This window comes from Arachis hypogaea, chromosome 12 (assembly GCF_003086295.3).
Source record: "Arachis hypogaea cultivar Tifrunner chromosome 12, arahy.Tifrunner.gnm2.J5K5, whole genome shotgun sequence".
NCBI lineage: Eukaryota > Viridiplantae > Streptophyta > Magnoliopsida > Fabales > Fabaceae > Arachis > Arachis hypogaea.
In genome coordinates, this window is record NC_092047.1 from 101,531,245 (window position 1) to 101,558,696 (window position 27,452).

General features: G+C 33.1%; 2 protein-coding genes across 2 annotated transcripts; one reads left to right on the plus strand and one right to left on the minus strand.

The window, feature by feature from the left end:
• The first annotated feature begins 1,142 nt into the window (after positions 1 to 1,142).
• LOC112727933 (disease resistance protein RPP2A) lies at positions 1,143 to 19,003 on the plus strand. The gene is made up of 11 exons (XM_072209581.1): positions 1,143 to 1,832; positions 3,721 to 4,702; positions 4,788 to 5,242; positions 9,791 to 10,892; positions 11,050 to 11,325; positions 11,730 to 12,127; positions 16,705 to 17,131; positions 17,560 to 18,132; positions 18,210 to 18,286; positions 18,489 to 18,591; positions 18,676 to 19,003. Exons 1-9 carry the CDS (start codon positions 1,333 to 1,335, stop codon positions 18,261 to 18,263), a joined length of 4,767 nt encoding a protein of 1,588 aa, XP_072065682.1. The 5' UTR covers positions 1,143 to 1,332; the 3' UTR covers positions 18,264 to 18,286; positions 18,489 to 18,591; positions 18,676 to 19,003.
• On the minus strand, positions 17,444 to 27,097 carry LOC112727929 (disease resistance protein RPP2A-like). The gene is given in 9 exon segments (XM_072209580.1): positions 17,444 to 19,474; positions 19,950 to 20,417; positions 20,525 to 20,864; positions 20,866 to 21,329; positions 21,677 to 21,955; positions 22,201 to 23,305; positions 23,610 to 24,067; positions 24,435 to 25,491; positions 26,276 to 27,097. Coding segments are annotated over 9 exon segments (4,668 nt in total). The 5' UTR covers positions 26,728 to 27,097; the 3' UTR covers positions 17,444 to 19,429.
• Positions 27,098 to 27,452: the final 355 nt, after the last annotated feature.

Consider the following 27,452-nt stretch of genomic DNA (forward strand, 5'->3'; position numbering starts at 1 on the left):
AGAAGACATGAATAAAATATCAAAAAATGAACAAACCATAAAAATACACCTATTATTTTTTCAAATTTTTTTTAAACTGAAACACAACCCCCACAGTGACATACTCTATACGATCAGTGAAACGAAAAGCTCTAACTTCAGTTAACAATTTCATGGTGAAAGAGTTCCGTGAAAGGAAAAATTGTTAACTAAAATGAAAAATTGGACACTAGCAATATAGGAAGGTGGCTTACCTCTCATTGTGGAAGTGATGACTGTCTTCCAATCATCTTGACACACCCACGCCACGAAAGGATCACTACCGGACCATGATTGTAGATTTTGGAGTGGCCGCCTTCAATTTTTCAGATCAGTTTTGTTGGAGTCCAGTAGGTGGTTCACGTCTCTCTCTGCTAGGGCATGCATAAGAGTGGTGAGGAAGAAGATGAAATGGTGCGGAGTGACCTCTAACTTTTCTCTCTCCCTTTCCTATATTCACTTAGAACGTTCTTAAAAAAATAAAAATCAAAAGTAGGTAAGCATTTAACGTGTCATATTGGTCTTTAAGTTAATGGAGCAAATGAATTAATAATGTATACTATCAATAGACGGACTCAACCTTTCATGAGCACAAAATCACTTTCTGTCTTCTATGGATACTTTTATTAAAGTTCATAAATTCATAGGTATAAATGGTAGTTTTTCCTTTTAGAATTTAAAGATTAAACTAACTCATTTATTATATACATGTTTAATTCTTATATATATTATAGAAAAAGAATAACTATTTATTTATATTAATTAACTATTTATTTATATTAATTTAGGTAGAAATTGACGTATAATTATTTTATATAAAATTGATATTTAAAATTTATTAGATAAATTAATAAATTTAACTAACTATTTTAATTATCAACTTTATATAAAAATAATTATGTGTGAATTTTTGCTGTTAATTTATTATTATAAAATAATGAAAAATGCTAGGGGGCCAGCAACATTTGGGATTTATAGCCATTAAATAGCCATCAATGAGGTTTTTAATGGTGAGAGATTAATGTGAGATTTCATCCAATGGGTCACTCTTCTTTGATGGTTACATGCTGGCTAGAATGTGATAAAATTGCTGGTCCCCTAAACTTTTCCTAAAATAATTTTAAAAAATATATATACTAGAATAAATAAATAATTGTAATATAGTACCCGATTCTTAATTGCCATACAATCATTGAATCATACATGACCTCAACCGTAATTGGGTCTAAACTGTGGCAACAAAAAGTAAGCTCAATAAGCTGCGTGTAGACCAACACTAACAGAGTCAACCAATTTCCTTTCCCCGAATCAAATATGACTTCCTCCACCACCAGAAACCAATATAGGGTTAATCCCTACAGAACAAGGATGTATGATGTGTTCATCAGTGTCAGTCGCCAACACCCTCATCGTCAACACTTCGCTTCACGCCTCTGTGGCGCTCTCATAGATGCTGGGGTACATGTTTGTGACGAGATACTTCTTAGAACAGGAGACTTTGTCTTTTCCCAGAGTGTGGGTGTACCGGCCGGAATCGAAGGTTCCAGAGTTTCTGTCATCATCTTCACAAAAGAATACTTGGATTCAGCATGGTGTTTCCAAGAGCTACTGAAAATTATGGAGTGTCGAAGTAGCAAGGCTCAGGTGGTTGTTCCAGTGTTCTGCGGTGTAGATCCGTCAGAAGTAAGGGATTATTCTGGTCACTTTGGAAGAGTTATGACTTCTCTTGATGGAAAATCAACACCGCGGCCGTGCCATGTTACCACGCTTCAAGAAGCCGCTGACATTTCACCAAGTTTTGTGACAGTTTCCGGGTAATCAAATACACTGTATATTTGTTGTTTTTCATTAATTTACTTTGCAAATATAATAATTTAATGTAAGTATAAAAAAAATTTACGTAGATAATTAATGGTATATTATTACATTAATAAAAATAATTATTTTTTAAATTTATATCTTTAAAAATCATCAAGATACATTAATTAAAATAGATTATTGTATCAAAATATTAAAATTAAACTCATATAATAAATATGAATATGTATATTTTTATATTAATATTATTTTAGTTAGTCAGTTATTTTTAAATAAATAAGATATTAATTTTTTAAGAAAATAATTATTTATAAAAAAATAATTTATAAAATTAGATAATCAATAGAAATAAAATATATAATTTAATATTTTTTTTAATAATAATAAATTTAACATTTTTACACTTACGTGTGAACGGATAAACTTTTTTTTGGACTTGAAACTTTTTGTCGTTTAAAGTGGATTTCAAAGATAAAACAAAAAGACTTATGATATTTTGCCAAAAACAAAAGTGTTGGTTTGCCAAATCCCAACAACGCGCAATGGCTCATACAAAATTAAACAGCGGACTGGGAATCTGGGATGTGGTTTAAAAAAAACCTGAAAGAATGGCTGTGTGAGTAGTGTAATGAACAAAAAAAAAAAAAAAAACAGCGGACAGAATTGGACAAAATCATTTTTTATTTTATTGACACATATTCTTTAATAAAATATTTATTAACAAAAAACCTTAAAAAACCTCTTTCAAGGTTAATTTGGTAAATTTTTATTTTTTAAAAATATCGTATCAAATTTGAATTTTGAAGAATAAATTACTAAAAATATATTACATAATTAAAATTGAACTAATTTTAGAATTAGCATAAGAAAATTTCCAGAAATAAACTGCACATAAGCTACTTTTTCTACATTATCTTTTGATAGATTTATTAGAAAGTTTTACAGATATATTAGTTTTTCTTAATTTATTTTATAATTTTGCCTGTTGACTGCTGAAATTTTTCATCCCTTAGTACCTTTTTTAAATTTGTTTTAGATAGATTTTCCTTTTTAAAAACTTTTCTTTCTACGGTAAATCTTTTATTATTATTATCTATCAATTATATTAGTTAAAAATATTAGAAAAGTAAATTATGTTTTTTTTTTGCTATAAATGATGGGGCATTTTTACGAATATCATAAAATAAAGGCAGGGGTGACTTTTTGTAACTATTGTTGGGATTTAGCTTGGAAATGCATTAAGCATTGGTAAATTCAATGCATTTTTTAATACATTCAATACTTGAAAATTTTCAAACACCTTTTTATTACATATATGTGCATTGATTCCACGTGAAAAGATTAGCAAATATTGAGAGTAAATGATCAATTTTGTTCTCTTAAATATCATTAGTTTTTTAGATTAGTCTCTAAAAAATTTTTTTAATTAAATTCGTAATTTAAAAATTACTAATGTAACATTAATCTTTTGTCACTTTTGTTTAAAATTTTCATTATTTCCCAAGCACTCCCCTTCTAATTGATTACTAATATGATTAATTTATACAATTAAATTAAATTAATTTTAAATTGAAAGAAACTTTGATTTAATTTCGTAAATTTATCATGTTAGCAATCAATTAGAAGGTGTGTGTTGTGATATCACTTAATGTGATATATTGATGAACTCTGACACTATGAACAATGAATGTAACTGAATGACTAATTTGACCAACTTAAATATTTTTAAAGATAAATTTATTTAAAAAAATATTTCAGTAAAAAATATGTTAGAGACGAATTTGAACATTCACTCAAATCTTAAGCTTACTAGGATTAGGAATGTTTCTATAAAATTTATTGAAGAATGCTTCCATAATTGACTATGCAATGTATACGTTGCAGGAAGGAAATGGAATCTATCAAGAGTATTGTTGAACATGTTGCTTTTTTAATAGATTCAAGAGACCTATTTGTTGCACAGCATCCTGTGGGAATTAAATCTCGTGTGCAAGATTTAATTCAAATATTAAACATTCATGAGAAACCAAATGATGTTCTTGTACTAGGGATTTGGGGAATGGGAGGAGCTGGTAAGACAACAATTGCCAAAGCTCTCTACAATAAAATTCGTCGTAAGTTTGAAGTGAGAAAATTCATCCCAGATATTAGCGATAGAATGGAGCAAAATGAAATGGATTCTTTGGCATCTTTACGAGATGAGATTCTTCATTGCATGAACCGAAAGAAAGCACTTCTTATACTTGACAATGTGGGAAGCAACAAAGAATTAGAGAATTTGCTTGTAAGTCATACATTGTTTGGTCCTGGTAGCATAATAATCATCACAACTAGGAATAAGCAACCACTTTATCTGGTTAGAGTTGACCATATATATAGAGTGAAAGAAATGGACTACAACGAATGCGTTGAGCTTTTTAGTTGGTGTGCATTCAAGAAAGCAACTCCTAGAAGAACATTTGCTGGGCTTATTAAGGAAGTAGTTGAATATTCTGATGGATTGCCATTGGCTATTGTAGCTTTTGGCTGTGTTTTAAGTGGAAGAAATATAGCAGAGTGGGGGATTGTATTGGATAGGGTCAAGATATTTCCCATTCAAGATGTCCAAGAGGTGTTAAAAATAAGCATTAATCGTTTGGATCACAAAGAGAAACAAGTATTTCTTGAGATAGCTTATTTCAGTCATGCGTTTAGTGGAATGTCGCGAAAAGATGCAATGCAGATATTAAATGGGTCTGAAGGAATTTTGGGGCTTGAACGCCAGAGTCTAGTGACGTTTGAGGAGAACAAGCTTCGCATGCATCCGTTGCTACAAGAGATAGGAAGAGAAATCTATCAGAAGGAATCATCTTCATTTAATCCTCAGGTGCATATTATGTTACAGTTTTATAAGAATCACTCAATGAATCTTGTAAATAATTATTTATTTAATTTGTTTTGGTCTATTGCAGCGAAAGGTATATGATGTATTCTTGAGCTTTCGTGGTACAGACACTCGTTCCACGTTCACCTCACATCTTCACGCATCTCTTGAAAATGCTGGCATTTATGTTTTTAAGGATGATGATGGACTTCTAAGAGGAGAGCAGGTCTCAATCTCACTTCTAAAAGCAATTGAAGAGTCTAAAATTTCAATCATTATTTTGTCACCAAATTACCCCAATTCAAAATGGTGTTTGAAAGAGCTGGAGACCATTATGCTGTATCATAAAAACAAAGCTCAAAAGGTGTTGCCAGTGTTCTATGGTGTAGATCCCTCGGAAGTGCGCAATCAAACAGGAGAGTTTGGACGAGCTTTTAAAGTTCTAATAGAAAGAATCCAAAAGAATAGAGACAATGAGCAGAGTTGGAGAGCAGCACTCAAACAAGTTGGTTGCATCTCAGGGTTTGTCATTCAACAATCAAGGTACTTTAATATCTTTTTCATCTTTTCAAGGTTAAAATAATGATGATTTTGAGGCAATAACTATCCTTTTAGTTTTTACACCATTTCACATGGTTTTTGAATGCACTGATTTGCTTGCTTGGTGGTAAGTGACCAACCAACATATAGCTAACACTTATAAAGAAATGCAAAATATAATGATTCATGTGTATATGTTGTTTGTCAACTTAGTTTGTAGAGTCATAATGTGGATGCAAATTATACTAAACTAGATATACACTTGCACCTTGCACGAAATTAAAATAAATTAATTTTTATATATAAAAAATTATTTAATAAACAAACCTTAAAAATTAATATTAAATAAATCTGTTTTGTTAAATTATATAAATAAATTTGTATTTAATTAGAGTTACTATTGTATAAAAGTTTAATTATTTTGTCGGTCCATATAATTTTACTAAATTTTCAATTAGGTTCTTATATTTTTTTTTTCTTTTCATGGGTCTCTATACTATATCAGATTTTGTAACTAAGTTTCTACCTTGATAAAAACATTAGAATTAACCGAATATTCTGTTAAACTATACAAAATATTCAGTCAAGTGTTTGGTATATTCGTTTTGTTTAACAGAATATTCTATTAATTTCAATATTTTTGTCACGGCAGAGACTTAATTACAAAATCTGATATGGTATAAGGTCTCAATAAAAAAAAAGCATAAGGACCTAATTGAAAATTCAATAAAATTATAAGAACAGACAGAATAATAAACCTTGTATATTAATTAATGGCTTATATTTGTAAGTTAAAACTTAAAAGTAATAATTTATGCTATTAGCCTTTTGTAACGTAAAAAAATTATAATTAGTTAAATAAATATTATCATCTATGCTTATTCATATAAAAAAATATTAATATAATATCAATATATAAATGCAATTGAAAACAGAAATAGAGTTGTATTTATATTTGTACTATACATAAAAAAATTAGAGAGTAAAGTATATATAGTAACTACTGCATAAAATAACTAATTTGTGAATTTAAATATGATTTTAAGTAAATATAAATGTGTTAATAATGATTATTTTTAAGAATTAGAAAGAAAAAATACACTTTGTGAATAAAAAATACTGTTTATTAAAAATTATATATTTTTCTAATGCTTCTAAATTGATTTTTCATTAAAGTTTTATTTTTCTATTTTGGTAAAAATTTGTATTTCAAATTTAAAAATATATTACTAATTTTTATCAAAAGAACATATTAATGAATTGTGGAGAATTTTTTGCTGAAAAATTTTAGAATCACAATTATGTTAAATTGATGTCCTCTTGTTTGAGCCTTTATTTCTCATATTTTTATAATAAAATTCAGTTTAATTTTTTTTAAAATAATGATAATTTTTAGCAAAGAAATAAATTAGCACATATAAACTTTCTTGTTATGTTTTATTATCATTGAATAATTATCCTTTATATTAGATTTTAATAAGTATTGCCAATGCCAATTTTCCTATAATGCACGGACACTGATATGGATACGGGACACGATACGATACGGAGACATGTGAATTTAAAATTCTTATAAGACACGGAGACACCACATATATATAAAATATAAAATATTTTTTAAATAAATTGTAATAATATTTTGATATTTTATAGATATTAAAATATAAATTAATCTTTTAATTATTTTTATTGTCTTTTTTTAATTATAATAAATATTTAAAATATTTTTAATAATTAATAATATATATTATTATTAAACTCATTTCAAGAATACATGTTAAAAATAAGGTTAGACACGTTGACACGTGATGGTATTTAGGTGTGTCCAAATGTGTCTAGAAAAAAAATTTTTATTTTTTATCAAGATACAGTTGAACACAAAAAACACGTGTCGAACGAATATTGATAAATATCGTGTCTAAAATATATTCGACACGTGAACACGACAAATAAAAAAAAAGTATTCGTACTTTATAGTAATTTTCTCATAATCTGTCATTATTTAAAATCACCCTAAAAAGAGTAAATGAAGTAAAAAGAATCTTAGTATCACTAAATAGAATCACGTTTTGAAAATATTAAAACTGAAAATGTATACATAAAATATATAAAATAATTTAAAATTTAATGCTTTTAAAATAAAAAATTTATACATAACTTGATCTATAAGTAAACTTTATGAAAATCCTGAATAGATTTTTACTCATTTGACTTAGTATAATCTTTATCTTTGTTCGTTTTAAGAAGTAGTTATTTTTATTTATTATTCTCTTTTGTCCTTTTTGTTTACATTTAAATATTACATTATAAAAATAAAAATATTAGATGAAATATAAATATAAATAATATTTAATTTTTAATTTTATTTTTTATGAATTATGGGATTGTATATTTTTAATAATATTATTATAATTAAATGATGTTAAAAGAATATAAGTTGTTGAAAGAAAAAATGTGATATACAAGTGACAAAGATTAAAAGATATAATTAGGCCAAACATAAAAAAATAAAAAATAAATCATAAGAATATTATACATTCTAGTATTTTAAGAAATTTATCATTTAATACATATGTTTAGTAAACTTAAATATTATAGTTCAAGAATAAAGTTATTAAATGTAATGCAAATATGAATAAATATTTTAATAATTGAAAATAATATCTATTTTTTTGTGAATCATGAAATCATGCATTTTCAACATTATTATTATGATTAAATAATATTAAAAAATATAAATTGTTGAAAAGAAATAAAAAAATGATATATAAGTGACAAAGACAATATATATATAATTGATAAACAGAATTAGGTCAAAAATAAAAAAACAAAACTTAAAAAATTATATGGACATCATACATTATAGTGTTTTAAGAATTCATCACCCAACATATATAATGAGCTAATTATTTAGCAAATTAAAATAAAAAATTATCGTCATCAACCAAATTTTTTAATTAATTGGGCAAAAAACATTATTAGCAAGGATATAAGAAAAAGAGTAAAATGCATAAGATTATATGAGATGAGATAAAAAATATGTGTGATGTGAATGTTAGTTTGTATAATAAACATGAAAAAAAGTGAGAATAAAAAGAGAAAATGAATTAAGTTTTATTAATTAATTTATTTTATTAAAAAAAATAACTTTACTATTAAAAGCTATGAGTAACTTACATAGATATAAAGAGTAAGAAATGATGAAGATATAAGATTAAACACTACGTAAAAAGAATAAAAAGTAACATGATGATAAAAAAAAATAATAAAATAATAATTTTACTAAAATATTTATGTGAAATATTAGAAGATATCTATTATATCAAGAGTTTATTGTTTTATTATTTAATTTTTATTATGTATTATAAATAAATAGATTTTTATAAAATACAATTTATTCTCTAAATAATATATAATATTAGATTTTATATTATTGATATGAATTAACATTTTTATACTATAATATTTTATAGAATTAGATAATTTCAAGTGTGAAATTATAAAATTAATGCTAAATTAATTATATGATAGTATAAATGTAATTCCAAATTGTTGCTTGTTGCAAACTAAGTTATTTATCGATGACATGAAACTTAAAAAATTATGTATTATTTACTCGTTATAACATTAGTTTGAACTCTTTTTTTATACAATTATATTAGATATACACTAAAATCAGTCATAAAAATTAATTATTAGTATAAAATATAGGTTGGAAGCCTGCCTCACCCCCAACCCTGACGTTTATTGAATGAGTCCCAAATTTCTACCCGTCCTGCTTAATGGCGGATTGGCAGGTTAAGCTCGCCAATTTTCCTTTTTTTTTTTTAAAATTATTAAACTATTAAATGTTAAAAAAATATATAATTTTATGAATATTTTAATAAACTTATAATTTTTAAAAATATAACAAAATTATAATTTCTAAATTTACAAAAACTAAAGTCTTTATAATTCTAAATATCTAATAAACATAATCATTAATCAAATTTTTTAAAATAAAATAATGAAACTAACATTGTCCAAAACATATAATTAAATATTGTCCAAATTTTTAATAAATCCAACATAGTTGAAATTATAATTTAAAGTAAAACGAACAAATATTTTAAATACAAGCATAAAAATAACGTTCCAAATTTAAAAAACCAAAACCCGTGAATTAGGCGGTGCGAATTAGACGAGCTTTTTTATTACAGTGATTTCAAATTTATAGCCTGTATTTTTTGGTGTGTTATGTGAACTGTCCGGCGAGTTTTCTGTTTACCACCCCTAGTTGAAATATAAAATAAATATTGAAAAATGGGTTCAAATATATGGTAGATGATTTTAGTGTAGAGAAATATTTTTGTTTTTTATATATTATAATAGATAAATGATAGACAGATAGATAGAGTCATAGTGCATGCGTAGAAAATGTGAGAATCTAAACAACTTAGTATGTTGGTCAATTGTTGAGAAAATGTTGGTTTTCTGGAATTTCATAATCATATATATGTTGCCAATGCAAAGTGGTAAGTGTACCTCTTATATCTGGTTTATATTTTACAGAAACGAAAGTGAGGCTATTAAGAACATAATTGAACAAGTCACTCGGATGCTAGACATGAAGGACCTGTTTGTTGCTAACCATCCAGTAGGAGTAGAACTTCGGGTTGAAGAGGTGATTAAAATGTTGAGGAATCAAAACACAAAAGATCCTCTATTATTAGGGATATGGGGCATGGGAGGGATCGGTAAAACAACTATTGCCAAAGCAGTTTATAACAAAATTTGTCGTGAATTCGAGGGTCGATGCTTCCTCTTAAATATCAGGGAAGTTTGGGATCAAGATAATGGCGGAGTTCATTTACAGGAACAACTTCTCTCCAGTATATACCAAACAATGAAACTAAAGATACAAAACGTGGAATCTGGAAAAGTGATATTAGAGGAAAGACTTGGCCAAAAGAAGATACTTGTTGTACTTGATGACGTGGACAAATTGGAGCAACTAAATGCTTTGGCTGCAAATCGTAAATGGTTCTGCCCAGGGAGTGTAATAATCATCACAACAAGGGATCAACGTCTTCTTAATTGGCTTCGAGTTGACAAGGTATATAGGCTGGAAAAGTTGAGTGACAGAGAATCTGTCGAACTTTTTAGTTGGCATGCATTTAAGGAACCATTTCCTATTGAAGAATTTGTCGGGTTTACAAGTAAAGTGGTCTCCTACTGTGGGAGATTACCGTTAGCACTTGAGGTTCTTGGATCACATTTGTTTAAAAGGGGAATACAAGAGTGGATAAGTGTTTTGGAGAAACTCAAAAACATTCCCAATGAGCAAATACAAAAGAAGCTGAAAATAAGCTTTGATGGTTTAAACGATGACGAAGATCGGGAAATATTCCTTGATATAGCTTTTTTCTTTATCGGAATGGACAAAGACGAAGTAATTGATATATTGAATGGCTGTGGATATTCTACTGAAATTGGGATCAGTGTTCTCAGGGAACGATCTCTTGTAACAATTGACTCTAAGAACAAACTTAGAATGCATTATTTGTTGCGAGATATGGGAAGAGAAATCATTCGTGAGAATCTACCTTTACCCGAAGAACGCAGTAGATTATGGAATCCAGAAGAAGTGCTTGATGTCTTATCAAAAGACATGGTATGAATCTCATGGATTTTTATTTGATTTTTGAGTTATATATTGTTTCTTGGATCCTAATAAGAAATTGGGTTTCAAATATCATTTAAACTCACTAGAGGCTACAAATAATTATCTAACCATGGCATTTTGTTTTTCTGTTTATTTTATTTTAAAGGGAACAAAAGCTATTCAGGGACTTGCTTTGAAGTTGTCAAGGATGAAACCAATTCATTTGAAGACCAATGCTTTTAGGAAGATGAAGAGACTAAGATTGCTTCAACTTGGTGGTGTACAACTCGATGGAGACTTTAAATACCTCTCAACCGATCTTCGATGGTTGTCCTGGCATGGATGTTCTTCAGAATATACAACTATAGGTTTTGATCAGGGAAATTTAGTTGCCATTGACTTCAAATATAGCAATCTCCAGCTAGTATGGAAGAAGAGGCAGGTACGATTATTTATGATGTAACAATAAACAACTATGCTAGGTGTATTTTAAAAGGAAAAGTATATGTAAACAATGAAAATACTAAACAATGTGAACAATGGATATAGGTAGACAATGAAAATATTAAACAATGTGAACAATGGATATATCGGATGTTTATTTTACTAGGTGTGCGGATGGTTATTCTAATATTAAGATTTAGGTGGGTAATTTAGAGGTGTAGTGTGTTTTGATTTGATTGGTGGTTGTTCATGTTATTCAAAAAAGTTATTAGTTACCTAAGATAATCCTTTAATATTATATCATAAAATGGTTAAAATTTTTTAAATTGTAAATTTCATCAATATAGTATAGAGCAGGTAGCTTCTTCATTTATTTATTTTTTTTTATTGAATTTTTTGCAGATGCTAATGAAGTTGGAAATTCTCAATCTTAGTCATTCTCAATATTTGACAGAAACTCCTGACTTTTCAAACATTCCTAATCTTAAAAAGTTAATACTCAAATATTGTTCAAGGCTATCTTTGGTTTCCCATACCATTGGAGATCTTAAAAAAATTCTTCTAGTCAATCTGAAAGGTTGCACAAGCCTTCGTATACTTCCAAGAAGCATCTACAAGTTGAAATTTCTGAAAACTCTCATTCTTTCTGGATGTTCAGAAATTAACAAGTTGGAAGAGGATTTAGAACAGATGGAATCTTTGACAACTTTGATGGCCAATAAAACTGCTATAACACAAGTGCCAAATGCATTGATAAGATTGAAAAGCATTGTATATGTTTCTTTGTGTGGCTTTGAAGGTGTTAGAAACAAGAGACTGAGAGAGTGATCTGAAAAGTATATTATTGAGTTGTGACCAAAGGTACAATATACAAGGGGTATTTATAGGTGCTAAATGAATCAAAGTAATAAAGACATAGAATCCTACAATAAATGTACAGATATACTATATAAATATAGACGATACTAATTGATCTAAATTGATTCTAATGATTCTCTAACATCCCCCCTCAAACTCAAGTGGGAGCTAAGGATACCAACTTGAGTTTGGATAACAAAGTCCGGAAACGAGTCGGGTGATGAGCTTTCGTGAAGATATCAGCAGTCTGATCTAGTGTTCCAACAGCAATGAGACGAACAGCATCAATAAGGATACGTTGCCGAATGAAGTGACAATCAATCTCAATGTGTTTGGTGCGTTCATGAAACACATCATTATGGGCGATCTGAATAGCACTGCGGTTATCGCAAAAAACATCAGTAGGGGACGACTGAGGAGCACCCAAATCTTCGAGAAGCCAACGAACCGAGATAACTTCAGCAGTGGTGTCAGCGAGGGCACGATACTCAGCTTCTGTGCTTGAGCGAGCAGTGAACGTTTGCTTCTTAGCACGCCAAGAAATGAGAGCGTCGCCAAGAAACAAACAGTAACCAGTAGTAGAACGACGATCAGTGGGATCACCAGCCCAATCAGCATCGGAGTAAGCCTGAAGAGACAAAGAGGAATGGGCAGGAAAATAAAGGCCATGAAATAGAGTGCCTTTGATGTAGCGAAGAATGCGTAGAACTGCCGCATAGTGAGTAGTACGAGGAGCGGACAAGAACTGGCTAAGTACATGAACTGGATAGGCGATGTCTGGTCGGGTGACAGTCAAGTAGACGAGACCGCCAACTAACTGTCGATAGAGAGTCGGATTATCCAAAACAGTGCTATCCATAGGGGTAAATCGAACATTAGGCTCAAGAGGAGTAGACTCAGTGCGACTATCGGTAATCCCAGCGCGAGCAAGAAGATCTGAAGCATACTTAGCCTGAGAGAGATAGATGCCATCATCGGTGGAGATGACCTCAAGACCAAGAAAATAACTGAGAGAACCAAGATCTTTCATCTCAAAGGTACGGTGAAGTGAGGCTTTGAGATCAGAGATACCATCAACATCATCACCAGTAATGATCATGTCATCAACATACAAAAGTAGAAGAACAACTCCACGTTCGCTTTTACGAATGAAGAGCGCATGCTCATGAGGGCTAGAAGTAAAACCAAGACTGCATATGGTAGTGCTGAACTTGCCAAACCATTCACGAGGAGCTTGCTTAAGTCCATAAAGTGCCTTGCGAAGGAGACAAACCTTATTAGAAGGACAAGGATATCCCGGAGGTGGCTTCATATAGACTTTCTTTTTCAAATCCCCATTAAGAAATGCATTCTTCACATCCATCTGACTGAGAGACCATTTTTTAACCGCGGCAATGACAAGAAGAGCTCTAACAGACGTAAGACGAGCGACAGGGGCAAAAGTCTCTTCATAATCAATACCATACTCTTGCGTACAACCTTGAGCAACCAAGCGGGCCTTATAACGGTCAATAGAGCCATCAGAGCGAGTCTTGATCTTGTATACCCATCTACTGCCCACAATTTCCTGATCAGAAGGAGGATCAACCAGATCCCAGGTGTGTGCTTTTTCAAGTGCCTGTAATTCTTCTTGCATTGCTTGTTGCCAATTTGGGTTTGAGGAGGCTTCTCTGAATGTCTTAGGTTCATGTTGATGAAGAATAGTAGAAAAGCAATGGTAATCAAGAAGATGAGGAGGTGGATGCCGTACCCTAGAAGAACGAGCAGGAGGAGGAGGCATGGCGGTAGGAGCAGGATCATCGTCCGGTCTGGAATCATCGGGAGATGGAGAAGGCGGAAGAACAGGAGGCTGTGGAGGGTCACTCGAGATAGAATCTGTAGAATCATTACTAGGAAAAAGATCAACATTGGGGTTAGTAAACAAAGGTGACTGAGTAGTAGGAATCGACTCAAAGGATGAGAATCGAGAAAACATGTGGTGCTCCCAGAAGACAACATGACGAGATATACGAATACGTTTAGAGAGAGGATCCCAACAACGATAACCCTTGTGTTCAGTGCCATAACCAAGAAAACAACACATACGAGCCCGAGGTTCAAGTTTACTATGTTCATGAGGCTGAAGAAGAACAAAACATACACAACCAAAAACTCGAAGAGAACTATAATCTGGGGAGGTATGATAAAGACGCTCAAAGGGAGTAACATTACCAAGAACAGAAGAAGGGAGTCGATTGATAACATGAACAGCAGTAAGAACAGCTTCACCCCAAGTACGTTCAGGACACGAAGAAGAAAGGAGCATTGCACGGACGGAGTCAAGAATGTGACGGTGTTTGCGTTCAGCTCTACCATTTTGTTGAGATGTACCAGGACAAGAAAACTCAGACAATGTACCCTGTTCTGCAAGAAAGGCTAAGAGTTTGGAATCACGGTATTCCATAGCATTATCACGTCGAAAAACCTTAATGACCTTGGAAAACTGAGTTTTAATCATAGTAGCAAAATTGATATAGATCTGAGGTAACTCATGGCGATTAGTCATCAAATAAACCCAAGTAAAACGGGAATAATCATCAATGAAAACGACAAAGTATCGAGCTCCGCCCATAGAGGCAGTGGGAGCGGGGCCCCAAACATCAGAGTGAATGAGATCAAAAGGAGAGCAAGCAAGAGATGAATTATTGTGAAAAGATAAAGCAGGTTGTTTGGCAGTTTGACAAGAAATACAATCAAAAGATTCATTTGGAACCTGACCTAAAACACCCCGAGAGACAAGAGGACGTAGTTTTCCTAAGGAGGTGTGGGCAAGACGCTGATGCCATAAGTGGAGGGTAGAGGGAGAAGAAGCAGCACAGAGATTTGGTACAGAAGGAATATGAAGATTCTCCAGTTCAAACAACCTTCCGACCTTACGTCCAGTCCCGATGATTTGTCCCGTCCGAGGATCCTGTACACGACAACCAGAAACAGAAAAAGTGACTTCAAAACCCAGATCAACAAGTTGACCAACTGAAATAAGATTGAAGTTTAATTTGGGAACATAATAAGTATCAGGAAGATTAAGAGTTGATTGGGATATAGAACCCTTGTGTGTTGCGTGCAAGAGGGAGCCATTTGCAGTATTGACAGTAGGTCCATTTGTAGTGGTAGACATGGACGAGACAATATTACGCAACGGAGACATGTGATTAAAGCAACCCGAGTCAAAGTACCATTTAGAATTACCTGGAGAGGTGGAAAAAGCAGCAGGGGTATTACCAGAAACAGAGAAAAGACGCTGAAGAAGAGATGCAATATCAGAAAGAGAGACAGGAGACGAGTTGAGTGGACTAGGACGTGGTGGGCGAGTAGGACAGGCAGTAATTAAATGTCCCGAGAGCTTGCAGTAACGGCAGAACAGCTGTGAATAATGGTAGCTAAGATGACCTTTCTGGTGGCATGTGCGACATTCAACAGAAGGACAGTCGGGGAAGAGGTGCCCAGAACGGTTACAGTTTCGACAGAATTTACCCTTTCTATCGGTGGCAGCAAAAACATCTGGCTTTTCCATGATAGCAGTTACAAAGATCAAAGAGAGGAGAGAAAACGGCAATTTCGGAGCAGAAAATGAGAAATCGGAGTGCAGAATCGGAAAGAGCTCACCAAAAAACCTTAGGGAGGGTCCCACTGTCTGCCACGTCAGCCGCCACGTCAGATTCCACGTCAGCAGCCACGTCAACAAGCAATGACACGTGGCAGACGGGGATTGGAGACGCAGGACACGTCAACAGCTGACAGGGCGCGAGGTGGCGCGCGGGTGGGAAGGTCGGGTCGGGTCGGTCTCGCGGGTCGGGCGCGGTTCGTCTCTCTTCTGGCTGCCACGTGGGCTTTGATGAGCCGTTGATCTGGAGCGCTGATCCAACGGTGACGGATGCTTCTGGAAGAGAACGCCTGCAACCGGACAGCCAACTTCAGGCGGCGCGTGGCGGCGCGTCCGGAGGAGTTTGGCGGTGATTCCGGTGGCGTTGAAAACTTTGCAACGAGTGGAAGGCGACGGTAGCGGCGGTGACGAACCGAAACGGCAGGAAGAGGTTGAAAACTGAGCACAAAGTACTGCTCGGAGACAACTAGACGGCGAACTTCAGACGGAGCGTGGCGGCGCGTGCGGTGGTTTCCGGTGACGAGGCTGGACTCGTTGAACTCGTAACGACGAGACGAAGGCGGTGGTAAGGGCGGTGACGAACCAAAGCGTCTGAAAAGGGAGCAAAAGAGAGACCAAAGAACACTGACGAAAGAGGAAAAGCAAAGGACTATAAACTAATATTCATGGAAAAAAAATGACCTAAGCTCTGGATACCATGTTAGAAACAAGAGACTGAGAGAGTGATCTGAAAAGTGTATTATTGAGTTGTGACCAAAGGTACAATATACAAGGGGTATTTATAGGTGCTAAATGAATCAAAGTAATAAAGACATAGAATCCTACAATAAATGTATAGATATACTATATAAATATAGACGATACTAATTGATCTAAATTGTCCCGTGATGTGTTTCCTTCAATCATTTGGTCATGGACCTCCCCAACAAATAACCTCTCACCCCAAATGCAAACATATGCAAATGTTTCATGTCTTGTTTCTTTAACTGTGCCAAATAATAGCTTCCATGGTACATCATCCATTATCGGAGAGCTCCCAAATATTCAGGGTATCAGGTTAGAAAGCGGTTCACAAATACAAACAACCGGAGATTTTACCTTGGATGCCATCAATATAAAAAATTGTAAGGAACTGGAAGCACCACCAGCCATATCACATGTTTTAAAAATGGATACCTCAGCCTTAGTTGATTGTCGCAGTCAAGGTGACATGTCTATATCAAAAGCTACCATCAGTTTCATTTTAATTCAAATGGTAACGAACTGTCCGGTCACAAAAATACTCAGAGAAAGCATTTCACAGGTTTGTTATATCTGTCTTCATACTATCAAATTTTATTTTCTTCTAATTTATTTCGTTTACTATATATATAGATAGATTCTTTCTATTTTTTAAAAATAATTTTAGCAAAAGTAGTATTACAAGATATTTATAAGGCATTTCTCAACTCTTAAACTAACTCTTGGAATTAGGTTAGTAAAACTGGAATTAATCTAGAGAGTATTTAGAAAGAGAGAAAACAAGAGCAAACAAAAGACCTTAGGCACAAATATTATTTGCAGAAAACTAACCAATGAATTGTTTATATGATCAACTGCAAAGAGAAATTAACACTTAGATTTGCAAATCATTAAAATATACTCTGTCATATCTTATACACTTATTACTTGAACAAGTGAAATTTGTATTCTTAACCAAGCATATGTTATTTTGAATCATTAATCATTCAGAAACTGGCTGCCAGTACCAGTGATGTGGGAGAATGTTTGCTCCCTGGTGACAACAATACTGATTGGTTAAGTTTCAATGGTGAAGGTTCTTCTGTGATTTTCGAAGTCCCTAAAGTGAAAGGGCATAATTTGAAGGCAGTGACATTGTGCATTGTTTATTCCTCCCCAGATATCATGACATATGAAGGCCTAATTCTTAAAAATCTGTTGATCATTAATCACACAAAGACCACTCCTTATCTATATGAGGGAGATACCTTGCTTTCACTTAGAGATGAAGATTGGCAGAATGTCATATCAAATCTTGAAGCTGGTGACAAAGTTCAGGAGGTTGTTGTTTTGGGGGATGGAATCGTTGCGAAGAACACTGCAGTTTACCTCATTCATGATGAGTCGATCGACCAAAACATTGATGAATGCCAAGAAGATGTCATTGTGAATAGCATGGTTGTTGGTAAGAAAGAAGATGCTTCTAATGTTGATGATATGAGAGATAAGAATTTCAGTGTCCCTGCTGTTGATGCTACACCTGCAATCAGTAATAAGATTCCTGTTTCCGGCACAGATAAAAAAGTAAGTGTGATGGATGTAAGTTTGTTACGTTCTATATTTTGACATAAACATAATTGTTGTCATTTTGGTTCTTGTAGTTCAAGTTGTTGGACAAATTGAATTGCTTCAACTGCAACAGAGCAAAATTGTAACAACTTAAGATCTAATTTTCAAGGTATGATATGATGGCCTTCCTATGCTGCTTTACTTCCCAGTTAGGCAAAATTGTAATCTAGTCTGGGTTTTCCTCGGGCTCCTTGCCTCAGCCCTGCTGCGCGTACAGCGCGGTTCTTGTGTCATGGATTTTTGCTATGAATCTCACAAGAAGTAAATAAACAAGCTGTAGTTTAAAATGAGAACGATAATGATGATTTCAGGTGTCTTATCTGCACAAGAAACTATATCTCCACCTTCTCTATCCAGATGGAGCTCGTTACTTGTATCTTGGCCTTCATGAATCTAATTCAGAAAAGACTTAATGTGGGTTTGTGCTTATTTAACTATTTGATTGCTGCATTTTATTTTCTAAACCATGAACTTTTTTTTTTCTGCACTTGTATTTAGGTTGACATTGGCATCATGAAAAAGGCTGGTGAATGGATGTAATAAGCATTGAAAGGATGTACGGCATTTTTGGAATGCAAAGAGTAAAGGGGCAGCTGAACAGAGTATGATGTTGGTGAGCACGACGACAAATGTGGTGTTAATTCTTCATACATTATATATAGAGAGCGTCGAACATAATCTAAACGTAGAATAGTAAAACGCTATAAATATCAGAGATCAGCAGAGTCTCCTTTATACTCCTTATTATGTAGAACTTAATCTTCAGAGTGGAAAAGTTTAGACTATTAATCAGAGATGGCTTGAGCAACATTTTTTTATTCTCCCATTAAAGCGTACTACTTAATAGCATCCTAAAAGTTAAGTGCACCTCTTGTTGCAACTTATCTGGAACCAATACTTACATCCCTGTCATCAATTTCACATTATATAAACAGCTTGTGTAAAGTTGGGTATTAGAAAAACTGATAGACTTAAATTTAAGTTGGTATCACAAGTGATAAACTAAAACCATATAATGAGTTAGATTTAATAGAAAGCAATAAGCAGAAAATTTAACTAAAACCTTTACGAGCATCGTGCATTGAAATGTTGTTTTGGGAAAAGTATGTGCAGAAATTTTTTTTAAAAAATGATCCCGAGGTTAGAAGGAAAACATATAATTTTAGATCTAGGCCACAAATTAAATTTTATCTTTCTTAGCCTACACTTACAACTTCAACTTAAATTGACAAGTGACAATACTCCTTGATAATCATACTCTCTGGAATTTTCGTTTTCCAAGTGACTTCAAATTTTTCTGAAAATAAGATATGAGCATTAGTTTTACACAGAATCAGCAGAGAAAATGAACAAAATAAGTACAAAAACATAGAGAAAGTAAAAGCGGAGAGAACTAATGTGTAATTGAATATGAAGTTTCAACAATTACATACTTCTTTATAGTATAGGCGAGTGTGAGCATATTATATAAGGTGGCAAAATGAATAAATGTACTTTTACATTTTTAATGACAGCAGAAAAGACTTTCTACAAGTTGATCATTTCAGCAGCAGTTAATTTGAAGTTCAAAATAATATCAGCACTCCCAAGATAAACTTAAAGGTAGTAACATAAAATATAGGAGTCAAATAAAAATGCAAATATCAACCAAGTCCTTAAAGTGCAATTTTGCTTTAAAAACTCTATCAAATTTAGCCTGCAACATAACATGGACGAAATAAATTTTATACTTTAAAATAATGTTCGTAGATACTTAGACAATTAGCACTTACATTGTTATCGCCACCATGAACAGTGAAATTTGCATATGCTACCATATCGTCAGCACAAACAATACCTTCAGCTTGTTGATCTGCATATACGAGATAAACTGCTATCTTCTTCACTGTGAATCCTAACCCCGCAACAACAACAATCTGCACTTTGTCACCAGCTTCAAGGTTTGATGTTACCTTCTGCCACTCCTCATCTTTAAGTGAAGCCAGTGTATCTCCATCATAGACATAAGGGGTGGTTTTTGTGTGATTTATGATAAACAGATTTTTGACAATATGGGCTTCTGACGGTACATTTTTTGGGGAAGAAGAATAGACTATACACAACAACACTGTCTTTAACCTACGCCCATTCACTTGAGGGACATGGAAAGTTACAGAAGAATCTTCGCTACTGTATGCTAACCAATCAGGATTCTTGTTGCCAGGAAGCAAACAATCTCCAGGTACTCTGGGACTAAATTTCTGCACAATCAAAAAAACATACTTTAGAATTGGAATGTAAATGTAAGGTGTAAATCTCAAACAGTTAATGTTTGAATCAAGTGAATAGGTTGACAATAGAGACAAACCTGAAAAATATTCTCTCTAAGTACCTCTGTGACAGAACAACTCATTCCCATTTGGATTAAAATTAAATTCAAGGAAATTTCATCTTCAATAATGTCATGTTTGCTGCAACAACCAGCTAATGATGAGGTACTCCTTTTTGAGACATTTGATGCACTTGATGTTACTATCATTTCATTGCAGTTTGTGACTTTAAAAGTATCATCAGAAGCTACATCTGCTATTTGAAGTTGTGAGCCACACTCCAGCCCAACATTCTGAACCTGTGGAAGCCCTCTGATGATGGATGATAGGCCTTGAGAATTTCTATTTGGAACTATTAAGGAAACAATATTTGACTTGGGGTGAGAAATTATTTGTTGGAGAGGTCCATGACCAAATGATTGAAGGAAACACATTGCGCGATAATCCTTCAAAGTCGCACAAAGAAATAAACACAATGCTCTTTAATCTTAGTAGTGCATGAGGCACTTGTGTTATGGCAGTTTTATCTGCCATCAAAGTTGCCAATGATTCCATCTGTTCTATGTCTTCCTCTAGCTTATCAATCAATGAACATCCTGAGAGAATGAGAGTTTTGAGAGATCTCAACTTGTAGATGCTTCTTGGAAGTACACGAAGCCTTGAACACCCTTTCAAATTGATTAGAAGAACTTGCTTGAGATGTTCAATGGTATGAGAAACCGAAGTCAACTTTGGGCAATATTTGAGTATTAACTTTTCAAGATTGGGCATATTTGAAAAGTCAGGAGTTTGTGTCAAGTGTTGAGAATGACCAAGATTGAGAATTTTTAGATTCTTCATCATCTGCAAGAATTTTAAGGAGATGAATTCAAGAACTAAAAAAAAACTAGATTTGAATATATGAAAATTCACTTGAATTGTTTTTAGAAATTTGTTAATAGGTATATACTTTTTTTTATAAGAATTTCATTAATATGAGAAAACAGAAATACAGAAAAGGTGGGGGAATAGAGTTCCCATATAAAAAAACAAAACACAACACAAACACCTATAAAAATGCAAAGCTCTCCAATCTTTCAACATGTCTAAAAAGATCATGAGCTTTGTTTTTCTCACTTGTTCTTGAAGTTTTCTTTGTTTGAAGTTTGCTATGTTCAACCACAAAAGTAAATAAAACTCAGAATTTATACCTGACCCTTCTTCCATACTAGGTTGAGTTTGCTATATTTGAAGTCAATGGCAACTAAATTTCCCAGATAAAAGTTTGCAGTTGTATATTCTGGAGGACATTCATGCCAGCACAACCATCGAAGATCTGTTGAAAGATATTTAAAGTCTCCAACAAGTTGCACATTCGCAAACTGAAGTAATCTGAGTCTCTTCATCTCCTTAAATGCTTCTGTCTTTAAGTGGGTTGGATTCAGTGACTTTGGCAGGTTCAAAGCAAGTCCCTCAATAGCTTTTGTTCCCTATAAATTATAGGAACCAAAAAGTAAAATTGGATTAAGGGTAGCTAAAAGAGCACTAAAAAATTGAAAAAAAAAGTCAAATAACTAAAACTCCAATCAGGTAGAATCATAAAAATTCAAGAGAATAGAATATAATTGAAGTTCCTCTCCCTTGTTTGAAAATATAATTTAAAAGGATGAAACAAAAGTTTTCACAATATATCATTGTTGTTGTATGAATTTGAAAACATACTTGAAATTCTTACCATGTCTTTTGATAATACATTAAGCACTTCATCTGGATTCCACAACCTACTGCGTTCCTCAGGTTTCATTGGCAAACTCTCGCGAATAATTTCTCTTCCCATGTCTCGCAGCAAACCATGCATGCCAAGTTTTCCCTTAGTGTCCACAGTAATAAGGCATCGTTCCATAAGAACATTCATTCCAATTTCAGCTGAATGCCCGCAGCCATTTAATATATCAATTACATCATTTTTGTCCATTCCAATAAAGAAAAATGCTACATCAAGAAATATTTCTCTATCCCTATCATCACTTAGACCATCAAAACTTATTTTAAGCTTCTTCTGTACATCATTGTTTGGAATAGTTTTGAGTTTATTCAAAACACTCCTCCATTCACATACTTTCCTATTAAACAGATGTGACCCAATTACCTCAAGAGCCAGTGGCAATCTCTCACAATATGAAACAACTTCATTAGCAAGTGAAGCAAACTCTTCTTTTGGACATGGTTCTTTGAATGCATGCCAGCTAAAAAGTTCAATGGATTCTTTGTCATTTAACTCTTTCATACTATATAACTTGTCAATTCTAAGACAACTTAGAAGATGCTCGTCTCTTGTTGTGATGATTATTATGCTACCGGGACAGAACCATTTACGGCTTGCAGCTAAAGAATTTAGCTGCTCCAATTTGTCCACATCATCAAGTACAAGAAGAATCTTTTTCTGGCCAAGTCTTTTTTCCAATATTGACTTTCCAGATTCAATGTTTTCTACCTTTATTTTCGTTGTCTTGAAGATAGAAGAAAGAAGTTGCTGTTGTAAATAAAGAATTCCATTATCTTGATCCCAAACTTCTCTTATATTTAGGAGGAAGCACCGACCTTCAAACTCGCGGAAAAGTTTATTATAAATCGCTTTGCTAATGGTTGTTTTACCACTCCCTCCCATGCCCCATATACCAAGTAGTAGAGGATTTTCTTGCTGCTGGTCTTTTAACAGTTCAATCACCTCTTCAACACGAGATTCAACTCCTACCGGATGATTAGCAACAAACAGTTCCTTCATGTCCAGCATATGAGTAATATGTTCAACAATGTTCTTAATATCCTCACTTTCATTCCTGCACCATAGGTACTAGAGATTATACAGACAGTAGGAGAAGATTTACAACTTTCTCAAGTTGTTTTAGTTTCATTGTAAGTATAATGTTGCTTAAAGTAAATAACATGCTAGTTAGACAAAATTAAGTTGAATTATATCAGTAAGAATTTCATAGGCATTTATATAGAAGTTAAAGAAAAAGAATTTTGATATGCAATTCCAAAATTTAGAATTTATACAAACTTGCTAAAAAAAACTTTACATATTTAAACATCTTTTGAATAGAGATTTCTCCAAAATGTGAAGTATATTAATTAATTTACCTGGATTTTCGGATGACAAACCCTGCAATGCACCCGACTTCACGGAGTGCTTTCCTCCAACTCTGCTCCTTGCCTTTTATTTTATCCGGATATCTTTTCATAAGGTTATCAAAAGCTTGTCCAAACTTACCAGTTTGATTTCGCACTTCCGAGGGATCTATATGGTAGAATACTGGCAGCACCTTTTGAGTTTTGTTTTTACAACAGAGCATGATGTGTTCCAACTCTTGCAAGCACCATCTTGAAAATGCATAATTTGGTGACAAAATAATGATAGAAGCTTTAGACTCTTCAATTGATTTCAGAAGCGAGATTGAGAGAGTTTCCCCTCTTGCTAGCCCGTTTTCATCCTTGAAAACATAGATACCAGCATTTTCAAGAGAGGCATAAAGATGTGAGATGAACTTTGAGCGAGTTTCTTTGCCTCGAAAGCTCAAGAATACATCATATGGCCTTTGCTGCATAAGTTTTTAAATGTGAAAATAAAACACACTGAACTAACTTTCGGACAAGTATTTGAATCTATGCAGCATACACTATAAACTGAATTAAAAGTTTTTTATAACATAGTAGGATACATTCACCTTAATTAAAAGTTTTTTAACAATTTATTTTTATTATTAATGAATTTATATTGGTAAAACGGGCTGATTTTCAGTACGCACATTACATAATTATTTAAAATAGGGTGGAGAGTAGGGAAATTTCAGGATTAAGGGAGTTGCAATTTTTTTTCTTTCTTTGTTATGTTCCAAAAAGAGTTTCAAAAACAAATGGCAACTATAAATCAATTTATGTGCTCATAAACCATAAGATCCTACAAACCTGAGGCACAATCGATGATTCCCTCATATACATTTCTCTTCCGATATCTTGTAGCAAACGATTCATGCAAAGCTTGTCCTCGTCAAACCACACAAGACTATACTCTTCAAGTCCTTTAATTGCTCTTGGTGCAACATTATGTCCAGCTTCTTGTAATATCTGACTTATATCATTTCGATTCATTCCAATAAAGAGATGTCTCAAATAAGCTAGTTCAAGGAATATTTTCTTTTCTTTAGATCCAACAGCATCTATGTTTTCTTTTAAAACCTGCCATACATCTTGCAAGGGGAATCTTTTGAAGCTGTCCAATACATTCTCCCACTCTTCTATACCTTTTTCAGATACAGCAGAGCCAACACACACAAGAGCCAGTGGCAGTCCATCAGAATATTCAATTGCATAATTAATAAGACCAGAATAACTTCTTTCAGGAGTGGCTTTGTTGAATGCGCTCCAACTAAAAAGCTCAACACATTCGTTGTAGTCCATTTCTTTCACTCTATATATATGATTAACTCCAATCTCATGAAGTCGATCATGTTTAGTTCTTGTCGTGATGATTATTATACTCCCAGGACCAAAGCATTCACGAGTTACTGGCAAAACCTCCAGTTCTCTTTCACTTCTTACATTGTCAAGTATAAGAAGTACCTTTATGTGAGGAAGTCCCCACCATTTATCTCTTGTTGAGTCAGCGTTATGCGTTTTTGTTGTAACTCGTTCTTGGAAAAATAATAGAAGCTCCTCTTCTAAACTAGACGTTCTTGCTGAATTTTTCATTATTCTATCCTTGATGTTTGGGACAAATTTCTTCACCTCAAAGTTGTGGCTAATTTGGTTGTAGAGGGCTTTAGCGATAGTTGTTTTACCTATTCCCGCCATTCCCCATATCGCCATTATCAGAACACCATCTTCATTCTGATTGTTTAAGAGTTGAATCAAATCTTGCACACGAGAGTCTACTCCCACCGGATGCTTTGCAATGAATAATTTCGCTGAATCTATCAAGGATGTAACATGTCCAACTATATCGTTCATAACTTTTATTTTATTCCTGAAAAAAAATATAAATATAAAGCATAATCATTAACCAATAATACAAATGATTGAGGATAGAAAAATATTAGAAGGCCATTAGAATTTATTGTTTTGGCCATCAGCTAGTTATCAATATTTAAAATTATAACATAAAGTATTTTGTTGGATTACTAAATTAAAGAAACTAGAATAAAGAAATTGATAAGTCTTTAAAGATTTGAAAATACATTTAAGTCTCTTACCTTTTTAAAATCTAGACATATTGATCCCTCATGTTTATATGGGTACGTCATATCCAACGAAAAATCAAACCTAACTTTTGTTGTATGATCTGATTGATATAGATAACAAATTAGACCAAATAATCGACGTGTCCAGATTTTAAAAAGATCAAAGGACTTAAATGTATTTTTAAATCCTCATACTTAAATATTCGCAGATCAAAAAATTAGAAATCAATTCATTTTCTCTAAATTTTAATTTTTTATACAATTAGAGTTTAGATTTTAGAATTTAGTTTAGAATTAGTCAAATGTTGACAAAAAAAGTAATAAATTTTGTTAGTCGCTCGTTTTACTCGTTCTCTACTTCTCTCTATCTTTGTTTTCTCTCCCAACTCTCTTCAAACCCTCTCACTCTCTGGTACCTTTACAAACACATTTAATCAGAGGAACATGATAAGAATTGAATGACAAAATCACGTTCCACTCTAGTCTCCAACAAGCCAATGATACTCAAAAGGTCATGGCTCATTAAGAATAAAGATCAAAGCATTAAAAAACATGGGAGAATTTAATTACCCTATATCCGGAAGAAACCTGGGTGAAATGGAAGCAACTTGTCGAAGCGCGGTCGCAAAACTCAACATCATGTTTTCATCCGTTCCTTGCAGAGTATCAGACAAAATCTGCCCAAAATAACCGCTCAGATTGCATACTTGGGAGGGATCTAAGCAATAGAACACGGGCACAACCTTCTGATCTTTGCTGCTCCGATGACACTCCATTATTTTCACCAGCTCTTGCAAACACAGGGCTGATTTAGCATAATCTATTGTGAAAACTATGATAGAAACTCTGCATCGTTCGATTGCGCCAGATAATAAAAGTTCATTAGTCTTGACCACGGCTTGGTCTGCTAAAACATGCAGTCCAACATATCTGAGTGCAGCATAGAGATCTGAAAAAAAAGGATCAAGGAAGTTCAATCCAGAACTAATGTACGCATCATATTCTTGGTTTTGGTAAGACATAGCAGCGATTGGTTAAAGGTGATGCACTGACTCAAGTCATATACAAGCTGAGGCTTAGGATGCTTATGCAGGATGCTGGAAGATCTTTTGTCAGTCGTAGGAAGTTAGAGAAGAAGTAAACCGGGACTTGATACCTTCTTTGTGAAGCAAATCAAGTCAATGATAGTAGTCGGTGGTCACTACTCACTATGACACGGTTGGGACTTGGGAATGCGATGCTGTAAATAACAACACTTTAATATTATAGGAAACGTTTCACATGTGTCAATTACTTTATTGGCATACCGTATCACATGTACGGTTCGATTGTTTGTATTATTTTGTTGTCTCGTGGTGTGTGTTTGGAAATACCAGAAATATCCCTGTTTTGCAAGTTAAAATTGGTAAATTACTTAAAGGGTTAGACTACAGCAACATATATGTGGTTATTAGAGGATGACTCCGTCAACACCTTGTTTTAGCTAAGTGTAGCCAATAAAGGTGAAAGTGGCCTGAGCTAATGGGTTGGGGTGGATGAGCCATTTGTTCTTAGATTTTTACCAAATTCTGTAGAAAATAAAAGTGAATAATGGACAAACTTTAAATATTTTCCACCACTATGTACTCGTGTTAAGAGAACAGACAACATAAAGTTAAAAATGACTTGAGATAAAATATGGCATAACTGTAATCTATTATATATATGTGTATTTTTAAGATTGATAATAATGATTGATGAATTAATA